The sequence below is a fragment of the Xylocopa sonorina genome, chromosome 1 (assembly GCF_050948175.1).
Source record: "Xylocopa sonorina isolate GNS202 chromosome 1, iyXylSono1_principal, whole genome shotgun sequence".
Lineage (NCBI taxonomy): Eukaryota > Metazoa > Arthropoda > Insecta > Hymenoptera > Apidae > Xylocopa > Xylocopa sonorina.
The window spans coordinates 11,669,912-11,690,107 of record NC_135193.1 but is presented as its reverse complement, the minus strand read 5'-3'; the positions used below and the strand labels follow the sequence as shown (position 1 = coordinate 11,690,107).

General features: G+C 35.8%; 1 protein-coding gene across 2 annotated transcripts; it reads right to left on the bottom strand.

Annotated features, from left to right (window-relative positions):
- Positions 1–6: 6 nt before the first annotated feature.
- On the bottom strand, positions 7–16,516 carry Slf (C-type lectin domain-containing protein slf). Of its 2 annotated transcripts, none has more exons than XM_076907263.1 (4): positions 16,277–16,516; positions 9,086–9,221; positions 2,356–2,535; positions 7–631 (listed from the first exon to the last, which is right to left on the bottom strand). In XM_076907263.1, exons 1-4 carry the CDS (start codon positions 16,307–16,309, stop codon positions 249–251), a joined length of 732 nt encoding a protein of 243 aa, XP_076763378.1. In that variant the 5' UTR covers positions 16,310–16,516; the 3' UTR covers positions 7–248. The 2 variants fall into 2 exon arrangements, with proteins under 2 accessions (XP_076763378.1, XP_076763385.1); XM_076907270.1 differs by lacking the exon at positions 16,277–16,516 and adding an exon at positions 10,371–10,693.
- Between the last annotated feature and the right edge of the window lie 3,680 nt (positions 16,517–20,196).

Here is a 20,196-nt window from a genome sequence, read left to right as displayed (position 1 = left end):
TTTTGAAAAAAAGTCAATAAATCTAAATGTTTATTAGACATCCAATTTTAACTTCGAGACATATGTCTTTATAAAAGATGATGTAAATTTCAAAACCACCGGGGAAAACCAACTCGTATAAATAATATAAAAAATGTTCGATGATTATTTTTTTCTTTTCTTTTTTGACTTGTATCTCGTCTAAACTGCAGCAGGGAGAAACGGATAAGACAAGTGCTGATGAAACGGATTATTCATCCGTGGGATTTTTAAAGGCGAATGTTGGGATTATTGCTGCCAATATAGTTTAAAAGTTCTTCAGAATCCTCGCAAACAAATGGTTTTTGATGATAGCAAGCCACATCGTGCCAGCTGATCCCATCTTTGTAGACGTTGTTCAAAACGGACAAGCAAGACTCGGAGGTGCCGTTTATGTCGAATTCAGCGTTATCCGGTTGCCTAAGTTTCTTGTGACCAGTCTGAGACCACGGATTAAAAGACCATCCCTCGGGAATTTGATTTGTTGGTGACATCTTCTTCCTGTTGGCTGACCAGAACCAACCGTAAAGAGCTTTCGGCTCGAGATCGCGTCGGTTTTCGCAGCCCTTGAAGTCGCAAAGACGTCCGGATGTCCAAATGTAAGGAACATCGTCTATATAAAGATAGTAATTTGTTAATACGATCATAATCGATGTTAAACATATTGATCGATCGGAATATCACACTCCAAACAATCTTTGAAGAAGCAAATTTGAAGTTAGTAAAAATGCCAACGCAGACCCACACATTTACTCGGAATGATTGATGTGTTCCGTGATGCAACTGTGTACAATACATACACAGATGTACAGATGAGATTCTTTAGCCTCAACCCACTTAAAGATCCTTCGTTTCGCCTTGAGGATTCCGTTATTAGTTCGCTGACTTTGAGATTCTGAAGTCTTTAGAAATTGTATCTGCACTTGTGAAATCGATCAGTTGTATATGGAAATGGGTATGGACAGAAAGCTCGAAAGGAAGAAGAAAAGCTATTACTTATTAAATGAAACAAAAATTAATTTCCTATTGCAAAGTTAAGGTTTCCTACCAATTGATATAACTCGAATAAAATTCCACAATACAAGTACCTCTTTAAAGAAAGATAAGATGATATTTTCATGATATTAATTTTATAACAGATAACTCATATTGATAAGTCTTTCTTTTTCATCAACGGTAAGTGCAGAAATACGATGGCCTGAAGATGGGTAGTAGTACAAGCTACTTAACGTGAAGTTGAGGCATCGTCTCGTGGCGATGGATCATTTGTTTCGAAACTTCTATGCCTATCTAGCCGGCTGGAGAACGAAAGTTGTGCTCGGCAATAAATTGTTCGCGAACCTGGCTGCTTCTGTGTTCCCATTACTGATTTAATCTCAGTGCTCGTGGAACTTTCTAAGGCTGACGTTAAATAAATGAATTTATATCCTTCCTATGCTTTTTGTTTACACGTAAGATTTAGTAACAACCGTCAGAAGAAATTATTGCGTGTACCTTATTTAGGCTAACCATCGATTACCGTTCAAATGTTAACGATGTCATACAAAGAGTACAATTATTCAATGTAATCTGCTTCTGATAATAAACATCTGCAGCCCGAAATAAAAGATCACTCGATGAGATCGGCAGATACGAAATACGAGTACGCAATTTTCAATCAAACGATAAGCACAATAACTTCGATATATTGCGCTTATTGAGACTATTGCCTTCAAGATTTTACTTTTCCATTTTCAACTTGGCGATTTCCATTTTGTGTCTTTACTGTCATAAATTATTTTCAAACGCAATACGAGAAATGCTGTAATCCATTTGAACTTTACGTCGCGTCTAAGTACTTGCCTAGCTTCCTGTATGCACGCGTGAAAGGATCAGAATGAATATTACGAAATGAAAATCCCGTGAAGAGTGACAATAAAGAAAAAACGGAATAAAAAGAGGAGTTAATTGCGCGGCAATCAGGATCTGCGCGTTGGATCTGTACGAAACCGTAGGTAAAAGGGTTTTGTGATCACGTATGGAAACAGTTCGCGAAGACCGTCTGTGCATCGTACTATAATGAATCATTCTTATTCTCGTAACCGCTGCTGTTGCCGCGAGATTATTCAACAGCGAAAATGGGTCGCTTCGATTTTCCTCATGAATAAACAGATACGTATCGACAAATTTTCATTCCTCGAAGCGTCTTTCTACGGAAGATTATGAAAGAGACTGCTCGATAAATAACTTCAATAATATTTTTTTTTTCTGCAACTGTTTATCCCCTAAACATGAGATAAACTTTCAAGATTAAATGAGATAGTAAAATTGAAGTATCGTAGGCATTGATGGACTTACTTTGTTGGATGAGTCTGAAGATTAAATTGTTCTCGTCTTGCGTTTCCATCGATACAAGATCCATGCAATATTCTCTGCAAATGTTTCTAGCGTCTAACCAATCGACCCTTTGGTTCGCGTGGGCCGGAACGTGTCCACTGTAGAAGTAATTGTGTCCTCTATAGTTGAATTCTTTTGGTCCTGTAATAATCAAACAAATGAAAATTAATCATTTTATCGAACGTCTTTGCTTCGATCATTTAATTTATTTAAATGTTTCGAGTTACATTCGAATTCTTCAGAATTCTTCTATTTCAATAGAACGTGGCTCTTCGTTCTCCTTAACGTACATTTCGAATCTTACCGCTAAATACGTTCGATTGAAATGAAAGTGAACGACGAATGTTCAAAGGGTAGGGTTTCTATACTTCAGTTGAATCCGTGTATAAAATAAATTGAAATCATGCTGAAGATGTTCTCCATTCTTCTGCGTGGCATCTGACATTTCAAGGAGCGAAGACAAAGCTTATCGCCGCCGCGCGCATCTTCTCTCAGTGTTTTTCGATAGAGGACGAAAATAATCGTTCGCGATTTAACGATCCTTGTTGCGTGTTTAAACAAGACGAATCCCCGTAATCGAAGATACGTGATTATCGTTCACGTAAATGTCAACGGTCTTACACTTTTTCCCGCTGTTTATGCAGGAATGCTTCTCTCGTAGGGAGAATTTACGATGCGTACGTCTTATTATGAGAGCCCGCCGGTTTGATTGCGAAAGGGTTTCTCTCTGGTGACTTTATTTTCACGCGAATGCCTCTATTTCTTTGAATGCGTATTATTATGTCCATCAGCTGCAATCACAGCTACAATCTTTACAATTTTTACAGCCTATAATTTTCCGAATCGTTAGAAGCACCGCTGTCCTCGACAGCTTCCATGGACTGCACGCCACTGATGGGTTTCCCATTTGAAGAGTTTACCCTCTGCCCCATCTATTTATCTCACGTTTTCCTCTGCCTACAGCTTACCTTAAATATCATATTAAATCGCCCGATTTGAACGTGAAATCTGAAACGTTGCTTAACAAGTCGCTAGACCCCCTGCGAATTATCGGTGGGCTGTTGCGTTAGTTTCGTCTAATAGGCGAATAACGTCCCGAACCTTCACTTCTCCAAGTTGCTATTATCTATTGTAATTGATTACATCGAAACCTGTTATTTCAGAGGTTGTAGGCAGAACACACACCGTCGTTGTACGCACACGTGTGCGTTACGTGTGCATTTATTACGTGTCCCATTGCTCATAATGTTACAAGGGTACGCATGATCGAAGCGCGCTCCGGCTTCAGCGACGAGCAATCATGTGTAATCATTTCGATGGAAAAATCGTTGGTGAATAATAGCAAGGGGAGAGAAAAAAGCGGCTAAATTGCCCGTCGCTTCTGACATATCACGGAAAAAGAGAGTCCAACGGTGAATGCCATCGTGAATGGCATGTCTTTTGAACGATTTACAGGCAGAAATCGATTGTTCGCAATTCCAATTTTCATCAGGTGTATATTCCTACTTCGAGTTCCGCTTTTATTATTTTCACTCCCTTGGATTATCCAACGGATCCAAGACGATGATTACCGAGAGACTTATGATTTCAATGACGCCAGTGCTGTCAAATAATCCTATCCTTGAACATTTGGCATTTAACGTTACACGGCTTCTGTAAGTCTTGCTAAATCGAACGGAACAAGTCTGTGGCTCTCTAGGTGACATAAATTTATTTCCAGAATATGTCTAGCTCCTACTTCTTCTTTTTATTTCGCAATTCTCTCTTGCGAAATTACAACTAATTTGCATGTACTTTCTGCTCTCCTCTTTAATATTCTTAAATTACTTGTCGTCTCTGTAGTATTCGCCACGTTGGACGTTGTTCCTCTTTTCTTTCTATCATAAATTTCCTGTACTAAGTTATACGACATACAAGTTGGTAACAATGGGCGCACAAACAATTACGATATCGCATACACGATAACGTCCATTGTATGCTTCATAATATTTGAGAAATTGTTTCCGCCATTTGTAACACGAGTTCTCTTCCTCTTTGTTTCTTAACGGCGACGCGTTTTCTTTCACCTACGAACGATCGGATAGAAACGTTTTGCATTTTCAAGTTAATTTTAGAAATAGAAAAGAACGAAGGAACGGTGACGCTGAACAAAGTGCCGTTCATAGCGATTATGTTTCGCAAAGTTTCTCTTCCCTGTTTTCACGTGGCGGCATGTTTGCATCTCTCAGACGTTTACGAGAAAAAGAGTCAGCCTCCCACCTCTCCTTTAGCTTTTCCTGTATACTCGCAATTAACCAGTGGTTATATCACCGTTTATTAAACATTTATGTAGCTTCAGAGACGCCGGTACGTTTCACGATTGTGTCAAGGAACCTTTGACGATAATCTTACACGCAATCCGCTTGTTTCGATACCGTGCTAACGGTTTCCCTCTTTAGAAACGATTATTATCGCGTTTTTCTCCTTGCTGAAGTGTCGGTTTCTAAATCTGCCGAACAAACTCAAATTAATATCAAAAGATTCTATTACTTCATTCGTAATTCGTTCTCCTTGGATATGTTTTCATTTGAATATCTATTTTAGAATACCAACGAGAAGATAATGAGTGAAGGATAAAAATTCAATTCCACGAACATACCGGAGGATATTTCATTCATCGTGTAAGCGATTTTATGCGTTAATGTCGTCATCGCCGTTCTACGCGTAATCGCCGGAATTAATTACGAACTTTCTGCAGGTAAAGAGCGCGTGAAAATAAATGAACATTTTGAATGAAGCTACGAACGCTCGGCGTTTAATAACCCAGAGAGACAATGCTTGTTGGTATAATATTGAAACAGGACAATAGATTGAGGAAGGTTTACTGATTGATGAATGTAATTTTTTATACCGAGCGAAGCCAATCAAACTACTGTCGTGTTTATGCTAATCATGTATTACATTATATCGATTTCATTGCTGAAAATAATCTGCAAATCAAATTGCATTTATCGTGAACTTGACCGTTCAGCTTTTTTCATTCTTTTTTAACCGAGATATGTACATTTTTCAATTATCCATCATTAAATCGTATTTATACGAATACAATTATCGGCTATACAAAATACGAATTGTCAATTTAGCGCAGAGGAAGTAGAGTTTTTTAATCGGGAGCCAGTGGACATTCGTCACTTTTTACGTTCACTTCCGGCATTATTCATCGACCGCATTTAAAACAGGTAGCCGCCGTTCATTGCGTAAATGTTTGTATTTCTTGCGACACAAAATCGCAATTAATAAATTGTACCAAAATGAATGGTGTCGGTATTACTATTACTTTCAACCGTTCAATTCTCACGTTGGTCGCATAGGCGACTTATGATTGACCTATATCACTGTTGCACCTCGTCTACGCTAAACCTAAGATGGCATACGCGTGAAACTACTTTGCATAAATACAGGGGATAGAATAAATGCTATGTATTCATTAAAAGTACAAAATAAACATTGAACTACCTTTCGTAATCGTCATATTTCAAGGTAATATTTAAAAATCGCTAACATTTAACACCTATTGTTCAACGACAGCTGAAATACTACATGATTAATCGCGTTATTTGTCTTTTTCAAGTACGCGCGCGTGGCGCAAGCATTCGGATCATTTATTCATGGAGTTGCGGCAGGAAAAGAGTTGACAAAAAAAAGAGAAAGAAAATAAAGAGGGAAAGGATGAAGAAACAGCGTGAGTGGCGGCAGAAGTCTGCTCTTAAGAGTTTAAGTGTGATTCTTCAGCCACGAAGAGCTCCGAAGGAATGGAAAGCTCTTGCTTTCACGTGTCACGACCTGCACGTGTTCCACGGCAGCCACACCGAAAGATTCGAATACGTATAGCCAGGGCCACCTTAATTTATGCGAATGAAATGGTTAATATTTGCGGACGGCATTTACCGGGCATTGTCGTGCCGTGTGAGACGCGTTTGACATCTCCTCGAGCAAGAAGAAAGCGTACGACACTCTTCATTGGAAACTTTTATGACTAAACAAAACCGAACAGTTAACACTGTAATGGCCGATCATTTCTGTTAACTAATACAAAGTAACTCTTATTATACACGTAAAAAGTTGTATAACTTTTTGATATATATGAAAAGTGAGAAGGTAGAACAAATATTGTTACTACTTATACAGACGGTCAAATATTAACTAAAGTGTTGAGTAATAAAATCGACAAAAATTTGATTAGTTTCAGTTAGGTCGGGTTTAATTGTTGAAAACATAAATATGACGCCGTTCGCCAGTTTTAGCATCGATTACCTGCAACGAAAGCTTGCAATTAGGCGGCGACGGTGAATAAAGCAGAGCTCTGGTCAAAGGTGCGAGGAAAACGAAAGTTAAGTCGGAGGTGAAACTTTTTCTGATGATTCAAGTCAATGGGTCGAGACTCGATTCGTCCCGTGACCAAGGATAACAGGTTTCATCGTCGTTCACTTGCTTCTGCGACTACTTTAAATCGAACTCGCGCTTCTGCTCGGAAATTAGTTGATCGATGTCGCCTATTCGATTACGAAAACGGCGAAGGATACAAATAAATAAGACCGGAGGACATAAAGGTCCCTGGATTCGGAATTGAATGGAAAGTTGGACCCATGCGAAGATAGATACGAGCTATCCTTAAAGAGTGACCATTATTGCGGGTACAACGGGGGCATCGTTGGAATTATCTTTGTGGTACGCCGTTATTTCGTTTCGCAACAATTCTTGACATTTTCGACGGAGCACAGGCCTTTTGTGACGTTGTCAGTTATACAAGCTCACGAGTTACATGTTGCGACACGCTGATTGGTCAGCCGCACCGTCATAAGGTAATTTAAAGGTACTTTGTTAGTTGAGGACCCCGTGGTGCCGTTAATGTTAGGTAATCTTGATTAAAAGCAACATTAATGACCAAGACTACCTGAATTTATATCTGCGCGAGAGGGCGAAATTGTTTGTACAATACAAAGTAAACGGTACAATCAGGTGTTGATTTACAAATTTGCAAATTTAGAAGGACAACGGAAGATATGGTTTAACTTTACACGATTGTTGTGTGTAATTTTTACGTGTACTATAATTGATCTTTGTTTCCTACAATTATGTTAAAATTAAAAGGCATCGCTACGCTCCTTTATTATTTTCTATTCATTATATCGGCGAATCCCTGTATTAAGTGGTAAATAGCATGTCTTTAATATTCACGCAAGGGAACGCAACCGAGACTTTTTACAGCTACAGTTTACTTTCACTCGGTTAGTGATCCCCATAAATTTTTCTTCGGAACAAGTATTTTATATGGGCATAGTATTATATAAAAAGCGAAGATCTCTCCATTGAATGAAGTAAACCAATGAAACGAGAAAAAGTGAAACTTGAATATACAATTTAGTGTGTACCTGCAGCCATATATTATTTAGTTGATTTCGAAAAGTGACCGTCAGATATCTGTTTCTGAAGAAAGGCAACAGCACATTTATCGGTATGATGATGACCGTAAATCCTAATCAATCATTATTACCTTCAGCTATTACCATGTTCGTATTATTCGCGTGATTAAAATTCATTAAAAATTTTCTCTGATATAACCGACCTCCTTGTCGATTTACAAACGAGAAATGGAAATTAAGAGAGAGAAAGAAAGAGAGAGAGAGAGAAAGTGGATTGTGCGTTCTTCAGACACATCTTCGATCTAGAATAAAAAGTAAGTAACTGTAACTTTCGATGCTGTCGGTTACTTTCGATGTGATTCAAAGTAAAAGTTAGTCGGACCAGCAGTAAAAGAAGAAAATAACTAAACCTCGCCGGAAAGGAGAAGCGCGGTATAAACTAAAGAAGAAAATGAACGACTATGCTGGTAATTGTGCCATTTCACATGGAATGGTTCATTCGCGGGAAGCTGATCAAAACAAAGCCGACGAGAAACATCCTATTCGAGATTGCATAAGCCTGTTTGCGTCGACTATCGTTGGCCCCGAATCGGTATCTCTCCCTTAACTTCGTCTCGTTACACGTCCTCTCGCTAATTATCGCGCGGCGCGATTGCGAGACGTCTGCCGGTTTCTCAATTTTGCATCCCAGCCGTGAGAAAGTGCATCGAACGCGAACGATACTAGACGGAACGTTACTCTCGCTACGCTCCCACCTGTTAACAATAACTATATTAGAAACTAGCCAACAGTTGGCGTGTCTGCGGAAAAATCGGCAAAGTATCGACAACAAATTTCAGCTATTTCGATCGATCTGTTCCTATATATGCTTGCGCAACAGACAAGTGTATACGATCGTGAGTTTGAGCGAGATTTATATCGTCGCATATCGGGCTGCTTCAACCTCGATTTCTTTTAGTCGCCGAGAGAACGTGTTAGAGCAACTACGTGTCCCGGATTCGCGGAAGAGGGTTGTTCCTTTCGTCGTAGGTATCGCGTCGGTTTTGAAATCGTGTTTAGAAGTAGCGAGATCTACTTGAAATACTGCCGTGTCGAATAGACATTATAGAAGCATCCTTGTTTTGTCAATGGGATCTAAGCCTCGCATTTGAACGACAATTATATTATGATAAGTTCATTGAATTCTGTAGCTGCTTGAATTGAAGTAATTTCGAGCCACTTCACTTCAATCTAAACTTGTTTCTCAATTTATACTACAAAAAATTAGAAGAAACGTAAAATCTACTCACGATTTGCACATTTCTGCGCTATAGGAAGAGACAGGAATCTTCCTGGTCTGTTGCTTTGCGGCCGAATTTCGTTTATTGCTGGTTGGGCGGTCACCAACGCTGCGAAAAGCACCACGACTAGCGGCACCAAGATCATCTGGAAGATAATAAAGAGTGGAAAATATTAATAAAATGTTTCAAAGATACAGATCTACATTTTACATTTTCCTATATTCCAGATCCTACAAATAGAAATCATATTCTCTTCTGGATCATTGCAACGAGGTGTCTTACATGTACGAAACGGGAAAAAGAGAGATCGAGCGCACGATCTTTCGTGATTCGAACAATCGCGAAGGAAACCGTGGAAATTCGAAGGACAGAAGCAACGGAAAGTCAATTAGAATTTTAAAACAGCGTGTCTTGCCGACACATGCAATTGTTGTGCGCACCGGTGACCAAAAATCGGCGAGAGTGGTTCGCTGGTTAAGACGCGAAGATAAGATCGTGGGCTCCTAGGTTTGTACACTTATGTAGTATTGTTAAATCAACAGAAGTTTCACTTGGGGAGTGTCAATTTCACTCAGAGATGAACGCTTGGCAAGTCGCTCCTTATGGACGGACAGGAGTGTCGTCGATTGCTACATCGATCGGTGATCGACCGGTGATCGATGGATGACTTTTTCCTGAAATTTCTACCAATGACCTAATAGTCATACCCTCGTACAATTCTGTATAATAGTTTTAGAGTTACCGTGACGCTCCTTCGTTTCTTCGATGAAAAATCGGATAGCTCGTAAAGTGGGAATCTTCTTATGTAATTGATGGGGGATAACAGAAATTGCATAATTGATGTACGATGTACGGCGAGAGATTAATTTACAAATGTTATTTAGAAATCACTTTTATGCCTTTCCTTTAGATTGTGCGTTGTACAAACTTATTGCGGAGGAGGACGAAATACCGGAGATGACTTTAATAAAGAAGCAATAAAGCAAAAAAATCTATTGTACGAAGAACAAATTTCTCCTCCTGGTGAATTAATTCGCGTTTAGTATTCGCCACGCGGAAGCGAGAAGCATTTTACGTTTGAAATGCTCTTCAAGTCGTACAGACATTTATACGTGTTCAGTTTATTGCACTTGCTTTGTCTTCCTCTATCCCTTTCGTTTACCACTTGCGCAATTGGTATTCCATAGATGGTCCCTAACAACGAGAAAAAAGATCGGGACAAAAGAAGGGACGCAAAAATATGCACGCACACTATGCTCCTTTCTTTTCCTTTCTGTCCCATCCAGACACTCACCTTGCCTCACTTGTGTTCCTTTTCTTTTCTTTTTTTTTCTTTCCGATTCTACTCTGGCTAAATACGGGACGAACGAAGAGAGAGATCGGCGGTTAAAGAAACGTGCCCACTGATAGGATTATGAAGAGACAGGCACCTTCGTCGCCGATTATATAGAAATAGTCCCCACCAGATCGTAGACTCATCCCACCCTGAGTTACAAGGACCCATCGAGACTCTTCTTAGTATGACCTTACTCATAATTGGTCTAATAATTAGGGTGTTAGAATTTTTCTTACTCTTCGCGCACCTTTTCTAAACATTCTGAGGAATCCCCGAAGAAGGGAAGAGCAGAAATAAAGATATTAACAGTTTCTGGTTACTTTCGTATAAAATGCTTTCCATGTAATCTGAGATGATTATGAGATGAAGAGGATTGATTATTGGTACTCTTGTAACCCGGAAGTGTGCGCATATTTTATGCAATATTACATAGAGATGCTTAAATGGAATACTATTAAGAGAATAGACGTTGATATTAAGAAATTATGTTAAAATAATGTAAATTTCTAGATAAAATAATTATAACGGTTGAAACTCGGAGTAGAATATATTTATTCTTATATTTATTCTTATATTTATTCTTATATTTCTATCTTCTATTTTATTCTCTATTTTCACAAATTTTTCCTCGTTTTTAATCTTGTTATTATATGCGTCTTGATAATGAGTTTCACCCGTACAGTATGTAGCCGAGATAAGTTGAACGTATGAAGTGATTAAATTAAAAAAGTTTACATGTACAGTAAGTTACTTTCTGAATGATAGCTAAAAAATGAAACATCAGTTCATCCTATGCATAATTAAAGTAACGTGTTAACTTGAGGGTATTTTATAAATACGTCCAACTTTGTCGGAATCGGTTTATAAATATTTAACAATTGTAAAATGTAGGACATCAAAGAGCAAGATTAACATTTCTGTGGTTTCCTAGCCGTCGGTTAGAGGCAAGTCGATAATGAACGCTCGACCCAGAAGAAACTTATTTTCCCTGCATTCCATTGCATTTACCTTTGAATGCATCTTTGCCAATATACGTGAACAATCGTTATTAATTTGCAATCGTTCTCTGCGAGCTCTTCTTTTCGCTTGATTCTCATATTATTTGCGAAAACCGTACTGTAATACGCTCGTTCACTTCACTTTGTGCAAATTTTGATTTGCTTAGGTTCTAGCAGAGTCGCAGAGAAATAATTTGCTCCACGAGAAGTTGGAATGGCGAAGAAAACGTAGAAAGTAATGAATAATTGATGATTTTGATGGGTGAATATTTATACGTGTTTACATAACACTTATTATCACGTGTTTTATATTGTACATTTGTTATTGAGGAATTGATAATGTGCTGGCATATTTAACAGCTTCTTCTATCCAAAGGACCATAAAGCATTAAAACACCGGATACAGTAACTTAGATGATGAATGCAATAAGGGTGTAAAGACATCTGATGATCTCTTGGTGGACATCAGATTTGCATACGGTATTATACAATATGTTCTATTTGAAAAAATATAATATAATACTACACAGTTTCATTTCAGTATTTTACTACTTTCACCCTTATTATCCTTTCCCTAGAAAACAAATTATATACCGAAGGATATTCGATCATCGAGAAATATAAATATAAGTTTGTTCAATAATTTCGAAGTTATTACGATCTTTTTATTAAACAACCAACATTAACATACTTATAGGTTCTCAACTATAATTTAATTAGCTTATCGTCATTAGAGTTGTCTATGCTAAACTATTAGTTGATCCTTATAAGTAATCAACCAGTTATTGCTATACACTGCAAATAAGTGAAATATTTGATTCTATTTTTTACGTATAAAGAGGACATAAAAAAAGCTGATCGAATAATCAACGTATATAAATATATGTATTACAAGGCACGTGGATTGGTGGCTGTTACACAACATGCCATAAAAGATATCATATCGATTTTAATTGGTGCTATATATTCATTCTGAAAATTTATACCTTGATCTTTAACGCGAGATATTATTTACAATATTACACGTAAAGTTTCGTCGATGTATATAAATCAAAGCTATTGCAAAGTCCGTGAATGTAATGTTATATGTACTTGTAAAAATTCAGAATTCTGACTTAAATGTAAAAAATATACATTTCCACACTAAAGAACTCTGTTAGGACAACTCGTTGTAATAGACAGGGATTTCAGAGGCACGACATAACGCAATGCACAAGTTGGGCTCAATTCTAAGAACATCTCGTGGTGTTTCTTTACAACGATAAAATGGAAAAGATCGCTTTCAACTCGGGATTGGTAACATCCAAATTTCAGAAAGGCACGACAGCGCTCGTTCCCTCGTTCACGTGGATCTTCTTCGTCGGCGACCTTGAGGATGCACCGCCTCGTTAACTTTCACCAACGTGAACAGGATGGTAGTCAATGTCAGCTGCAATCCGTCTCCTAGTTCAGTCCGGTCTAGTCCGTTCGTTTAATGTTTCTATGCTTAAAGGGATCAACGTGTGCTTCGCGAAATGTTGATCGCACAATACTAATGAAATTGGTACCTAAACGCGGGTCTCGCCACTTGATCATTTACTTAGGAATATATTACACGCATATTTAAGAAAGACACCATGATATCATTGAATGTTCAAGCGCATACTGACTGTCATTGAATGCAAGACACTTGTTAACCATGTAAAAGAGTCTATGAACCATAGTTAAACAATGCAAAGCAATAAAAGTAGCTATTTTTAGTTTGACTACAACGATCATAATTTATACCATTGGAATCATCCGAAGAGAAAACTACCTATGAGATATACCATGAATTTGGTAGACGAAAGTATTTTTTACTGAAAAATTTTCTAGTCGAATGAAATTGTGCTATTGTAATACACGTTATCTTATAATTATTAACCATTCACTCGTGCGGTAATGTTCGACTATTGCAATACACGTACGAGAGGAAAATGTGAATTTTTCACGGTTGTATTGAGTTTCTAACAGCGGTTTGTTCGCGTATCAATACGTGTACGTGGAAATGTGGTGTTCACGGATTGATGTAATCTGTTTTCACTGCAGAATCAGTAATTTCCCGAACACCAGTTAGACATGAAACGTGCTTCTAATAATTGCTAAAGAAAACTTTCGATTTCACGTTTCCCATCTATGATGAGAATCACTGAATCCATGAAATCGATGAGAATTCGCTAGAAATTCATTCACTCTGGAAAATGTCGTGAATTGAAATCTAAATTATTATAATTAACCAAAGGATACACCGGATTGACTGAGAAATTTTTTATTTTATTGTTATTGCAGTGACCGGGAACATTATTTAATTATGCATAATACTAAAACAAAGTTTTATAATTACGAAATAGAATATATTAACTATGCTTTCCACGTAAAAGAACTATAAACTAGTATGATAATTATACGTGTCTGAATCCAGATATCTTGAATAATAATTAACTTTCTGTTTTAAAACGTTACAAGTAATAGCTATTTTTATTTTTAAATCTATTATTGATATTATTAATGAAATACCATTTAGTTTCCATAATAGTTAACTGTCTAACGTTAAAAACAGTTAATCGTTTCAAATAATACAATAATTGTATTAAAATAAATGAATTAGGAATGGCTTTTAGGCATTTTTATACAAGAAGTCAGTAAAGACCATAGTGAAAAGTAGGCCAATGGTTCATTGACATCCCAAAAAAGATTCGATTCTTATATTACCGTAAAATGTCTCTTCAGACTATGGTATTTTAATAGAGAGATTTATTGAACTTGAAAGTATTATGCAATGTGGATATGTGATTGCACGGAGTCTATCAATAAAAATGTTAATGGCTGACATTGAAATATGGAAGTTGACCCCGAAAATTTGTTGTAGAGAAAAAAGAGTACACTTTCTACATTAAACATTCATTTTGTAATACATTATGCTTTCTTTGAACATTGATTAAAACGAATCGCGCCCGGCGTCCCTCAATTTACGTTGTGGTATTGTGGCTTGCGAATTCTATTGAAAATACTACTTAAACTGTTTGCATGATGACGGTCAGAAAAAAAAATAATTATTGGCAATGATCCTTGAATTTTGTCAAATTCGTTGGCCGATTATTCATCCATCAGGAATGATAAACGATCGGATCCGCGCAAAAGTTGGTAAACAACGTCATGGGTTCGTCTGAATGGTCGTCGAGGAGAAAGGTCATCTTTAAGGTCGCGAAGAATTGTGAAATTCAGAAGGCATTTGCTTTCGACCCTTGCGTGGTTAAATATCGCCTGTACTTCATTTAGATTAAGTACAGATCGAGTAGACGTGAAATAACGTTTTGTCTGCTCCATGTTCTTGCACGACGAAATTTGTGCCATTTAACGAGCAGTCGTGTAATCGATCCATATTGAATGCTTCAGAAAAGCTTTTGTGCAATCATACAATTAAACATATATACCGTGAAGATATGATATTATGAGTACGAATGATGAGGACCATGGGTTTAGGCTGTCCATGGCCACCTTTCCTCTCGTTTTCCTCGTTCGAGTCACCAAACAAGAAAGGGAAAAAGAGCGATGGGTAAGATAGCCTTGGATGGCCTAAACTTGTATCTCTTACTTGAGAAATAAACATTAGTGAGATGTAAGCACATGTTACCAACGAATTAAATGTTTTTACAATTCCGAGAAACTATCATTTTGTTCACGTTTGGTCAATAGTGCGGCAAACGAGTAACAGGAGACAAATGACGGTCGAAAGAAATACCAATTTTATAAACTCGTTATTATTTAACGCCAAGAAAGTTCCGTTGACTTTTAAGCGTTGAAATTAAAGCTCATATATACGTTTTTAAAGATACATGACTCTGTATTTCAACTTTTATACTTCATATAATGCTTTTAATAGTGCCTATAGGTACAGACAGGAATACCAATCGCAAGTGAAAGAATAGTTAACGAATGTAACCGTCAAAGATTGTAATTAAAGCATCATCATCATCACCATCATCATCATTATCGTTAGAAGGAGTATTACGAGAGTTGAATCCACTGTACTCGTCACAGTGCTCAATTCGATTAATCACTTTCTGTATCCTTAATCATTTTTATGTTAGATTTAATTGAAAGAATTTGAAAGAACGAAAGAATTGAACTGAAAGCCTCTAAGTAAATATTCTTTACGTAGAATAATATTCTGCGAACATTAAAGTTATTACCGACCACGAAATTTAATCAACGTTATAAGAACAAAATTCAGTTTATTTTGTGATGTTAATACTAATTCATTGAAAATATTTATTTGCACTTGATTTAAATTTCTACTTATAATGTCCGAAGAAATAACGCGAAACATAAATTATGACTATATGATAAGATGTTGAAATATTTTTAAGTATTTACATGCTTCTCTACTTTTCAATATGTTGTCATTGATTTGATTTCAAGTATCGCATAAATATTACGACACGACATCGATTAAATTTCATTTGAAAATGTATGCACAGATTATACGATGTTAAAAGTATTTTCATCTGTTTTTTTCTTTTTTTTTTAATGAAATATGTAGTAGAGTTGCGTATCTAAAACAATAAACATTGTCTTGAGACAATGGTGTGAATTATTATGCATCTCGATAACACGTTTCCGCCTCGATACGCTAGTTACGAAAGTCCTAGCTACGGTTGGAAATGCATACGTTTCCTTTTCTCTAAGATCCTTAAAAGTACTCGGTTTTTGTTGATTTCACGGCTATAGAGTAGTCAAAGACCCTGACACTTTATTTAGTTTCATCTGATTAACTGAATGCAAGTTGCTTAAGTTGTAAACTGCGAGACTTGAATGTTTCATTGAAAAAATTGCAAAGAAAATTACCTTCGTAGTATCGTCGATCCCTTGAAGATCCATTCAAGATCGATCTAGTGATCCTACGATCTTCTCATCCGCGCGCACAATGTTGCAACACCATGTTAAATGCTATTTTGCAAGTCCATCTATCGTTGCAGTATCGTCAGACGTTTGCAGTTAATCGTGAATCAAGGATGCTCCGCATTCCAGGATATTCTCCTTTTATGAACCTCTGTGCCCGAGTCGATCATCGAGGATGGTTTCTGCAACATACAGGGCGGGGCAGTAACTATTAGCACCTCAAATATTTTCGAAACTATAAGTTTCACAGACTAGACATACCTCCACTTACGAAAAAACTATTTTCGTCAACGGATGGGCCCCTTTGTACTGCGCAATTTTGTATCAGCAAAAATTTCTGTGACACTTATAGTTTCGAAGACATTTGAGGTGCTAATAGTAATGATCTTACAATTAGAGAAATTATAGTACTATACTATGCGAAATAAGACATGTAGTGTACAAACGGATTTAATTAATTTGCTACCTGCACTGTGAGTGCATAAGTGTGAGTTAACCGTGTAAAAAAAAGAAGGAAATAATATAGTATGTGGTATACTACACTGGAAAACACTAACGTTATTATTTCACTAAACATGTGTATACCCTCTGTCTAAATTCTATCTGGCTTCACTGAATTCGTAAAAACAAAAAAAAATAATTGCACAATTAATAATTCCATACGATAAATTAATTAATTATGTTGTAAGCACAGCAATTCAAGTCATGACTATTCATTTCAATAAATGTTCAACTCTGGAATATTATATGTGTACCATAGGTAATAACTTACATGTTTAACTTTTCAACTTCAGCTGACCTTTCGCATCTTCTTCATACATGATCCGTAAATTTTCGAAATTGTTTCCGCAAAAGGCCGTCCTCCAGCTTAATGGACCAATGTCGATCGTTATAGAATTTAAAACATACTTTCTGTTTCGAACAGCAACTATTCAAAAGTGTATTTAACACAAAGAAAATTATGTTACGTAGATATTACTGAGTCACCTGTAACAAAAATTTTTATACAACTGAAGAAATATTAATGGTCACACGTAAAAGTTGCAAATGGATATAAAACTAAAGGATGTAAAATGTTAATGTCAAGGTTGGTTTATTCATTGTCGATCTAAGAAATGCCATTGCCAAGGAAAACTACTCATTATTCTATCGATCTTTAGTCAGATTAACACTTATGAAGATTCCTCGATCAATTATTAATGCACTCACCGATATCCTGGTTCGCGATATTGCATAAGGTCAGTAATACACTATACGTACAGATAATATAAAAAAATAATTTATAATTTTCTATGCATAGAAATACTATATAATTTGACTGTTGTGTTATTATAACAAATATTGTAAAAATTTTTCACATTGATAAGCTTTTAATTTGAAAGTACTTAATAGCTACAATAAAGTAACACGAATAGGTAAATCGTTCATGTTAATCCATTATGTAATAGCCAGTTTCTTCTTAGTCAATGATTCATTAAATTTCCGCGTTTCTGTAATAAAAAAAAAAGATGTATCGATTTTTACACATCGGTGACTAGATATTTACAAAGACAAGAATCCGTTAGTTTACGACTGATCACATATTACCATATTTACGTCAGACAAAAGAATTTTCTTCGATTGATCTGTGATTAAAATATTTTCTCTCCAAAGAAATAATACTATTAGTAACGTATAATGTACTACATATTGAATAGACAAAAGAATATAGAATCTTATTTTGGTAAAACATTCCCTTTCGCGATATATTATCATCCCAATCAGTTCTGATCTTTCAAACGCTGTCAGCTTTCCATAGAACCGTGAGGACGAATGATTTATGACGTTGCATCAACTGAAACAATAGTTTTTTTTATAATAAATTCGCTACTCTGACAGCAATAAATCTTAGATAGTGACGGGATCGTACATGAAGAACACGATGCCCGATAGCTGCGCTTAGGGAAGATGATGAGATTTCGAATGGTTCTTGGGAATCGCGACTATTGTAAGACGCGATCGCAGGAGAAATGATCGGATGGTGAACCAGGTATCAATTCATGGATAAAAAACAATTACAAACAGCTTACGAAAAATTTAACGAAAGAGCAATCAATCTTAAGTGAAAAAAGTATTTTTTGCTAGTATTTTCAATTCCTAAAAGGTACAAAGCATTTTCAATTTATCTTTATGTTATGTATACAATTTTCAAAAGGAGCCAATTCACTTTTAATTTTATATAATAGGTCAACTCTGCGTGTCTGTATTTTGTAAACAATATCAATTGATGAAAATACATGTTTAAAAAATATCATCGCTTATGTAAATAATGATAGTTTAATGGCAACGTAACATATACAATGTAAATTACATCTATTTTTCTTTTTTTTTTTTATAAGATTTATCCAACTCTCATATTTCTTTCCTTTTTTCTCTCCATTTTTTTTCCTACGTACATATACAAAGTACAGTACACACAATCGTTACAGAAGAGCAATACATTTTTCTCTCACCTTTCACAGTTTCTTTTTTTTATCTAGTATATCCATATCAGACTTAACTTCTTTTTATCAACATTGCTTTACAAGATTTTTAAATTATTTCCTTTTCCTTTTTTTCTACGCATTATCGACGCAATTTATTCTTCTCTTTAATTCCTCTACGTCGGTTAAATATCAGGCCCTGCGAAAAATTCTATCGCTTTTCTTGTACTCCCATTCTTCATAACAGTTCGTGGCTATTAAACGATGATGTATATTAATGAAATTTCCACATTATCAAAAATATCAAAGATAAAGATGTCATATCATTGATAAGTGAGATAACAAGAGTTTCGTTTTTTCCGTTTTCTATTTCCTATACTCGTTGCTGTAGATATAAAAAAAAACTACACTCAGGTTCAAAATAGATTAAATAAGATGATCCTATTTGCGATTAGTAAAACATTTAATTTCTATTCTGTAAGTGAATCCCTTCATATTGATGATGGTAGGTATGGTATAAAAAGTGCAAGAAGAATAACGATGGTGAACTATTATCTGTGAAAATATATTGAAACAAATTGACATCAAGTAATGCATAATAAAGAAAAGAAATAGTAAGAAAAAGACAGTAACCATTAGGCTACGAATGTTTATGCAATTGTCCTAAATTCAACTGTTTGGGTGCTGAGAGGCTTCGGTAATTTTCATTATTCCCACAAGCGATTTACAACGCTCCAAGAGTTATTCTAAATATACAAAAAGTAAATGTTACCATATTTAAAAAGCGAACAAAGCTCTATTTAGGATCTATTTTTTTGTTGCTGTGTTTATAAAAATATAAATGTTTTAAACATGCAGAAACATCCGCAATCTAATTATTATACTTTATGCGAATAAGTTATACTTTACCAAAAAGGAAAGCAATTTTCCGCGAGACCTGATATTTATATTGCACTATCGTATCAATGCGCCCTGTCTTTTCTGCAAAATATTTTAAGAGTACTGCTCGATATCTCGGGCTGAAAGAAATGAAATTACTTTTAAAAGTTATTAATAATTTCAAATGTGTAGATAGAAATCCGATTCTGAACAATTTCTTGTTATGACTGTATAAATGACGAGAGATATATATTTGAAGATTATTGTAACAGGCTTCTTAAAAACACATACTTTTCAACCTGAAAACAAAATCTCAAATCATTATAAATTTGGTTAATCTGGAATTTTAAAAGAATTTTTGTATAGTCTATTTCTACAGTAGTGATTATATCCCGATTACATTTTGCTTTTCCTTCCCTATTTACAAAAAAAAAGTGAACTACAATTTTCAAAACAGATATTAATTTTTTAGAATGCCATTAATTTGTTAATATTAATAGACCATGTTAAGATCTATTATAGTTT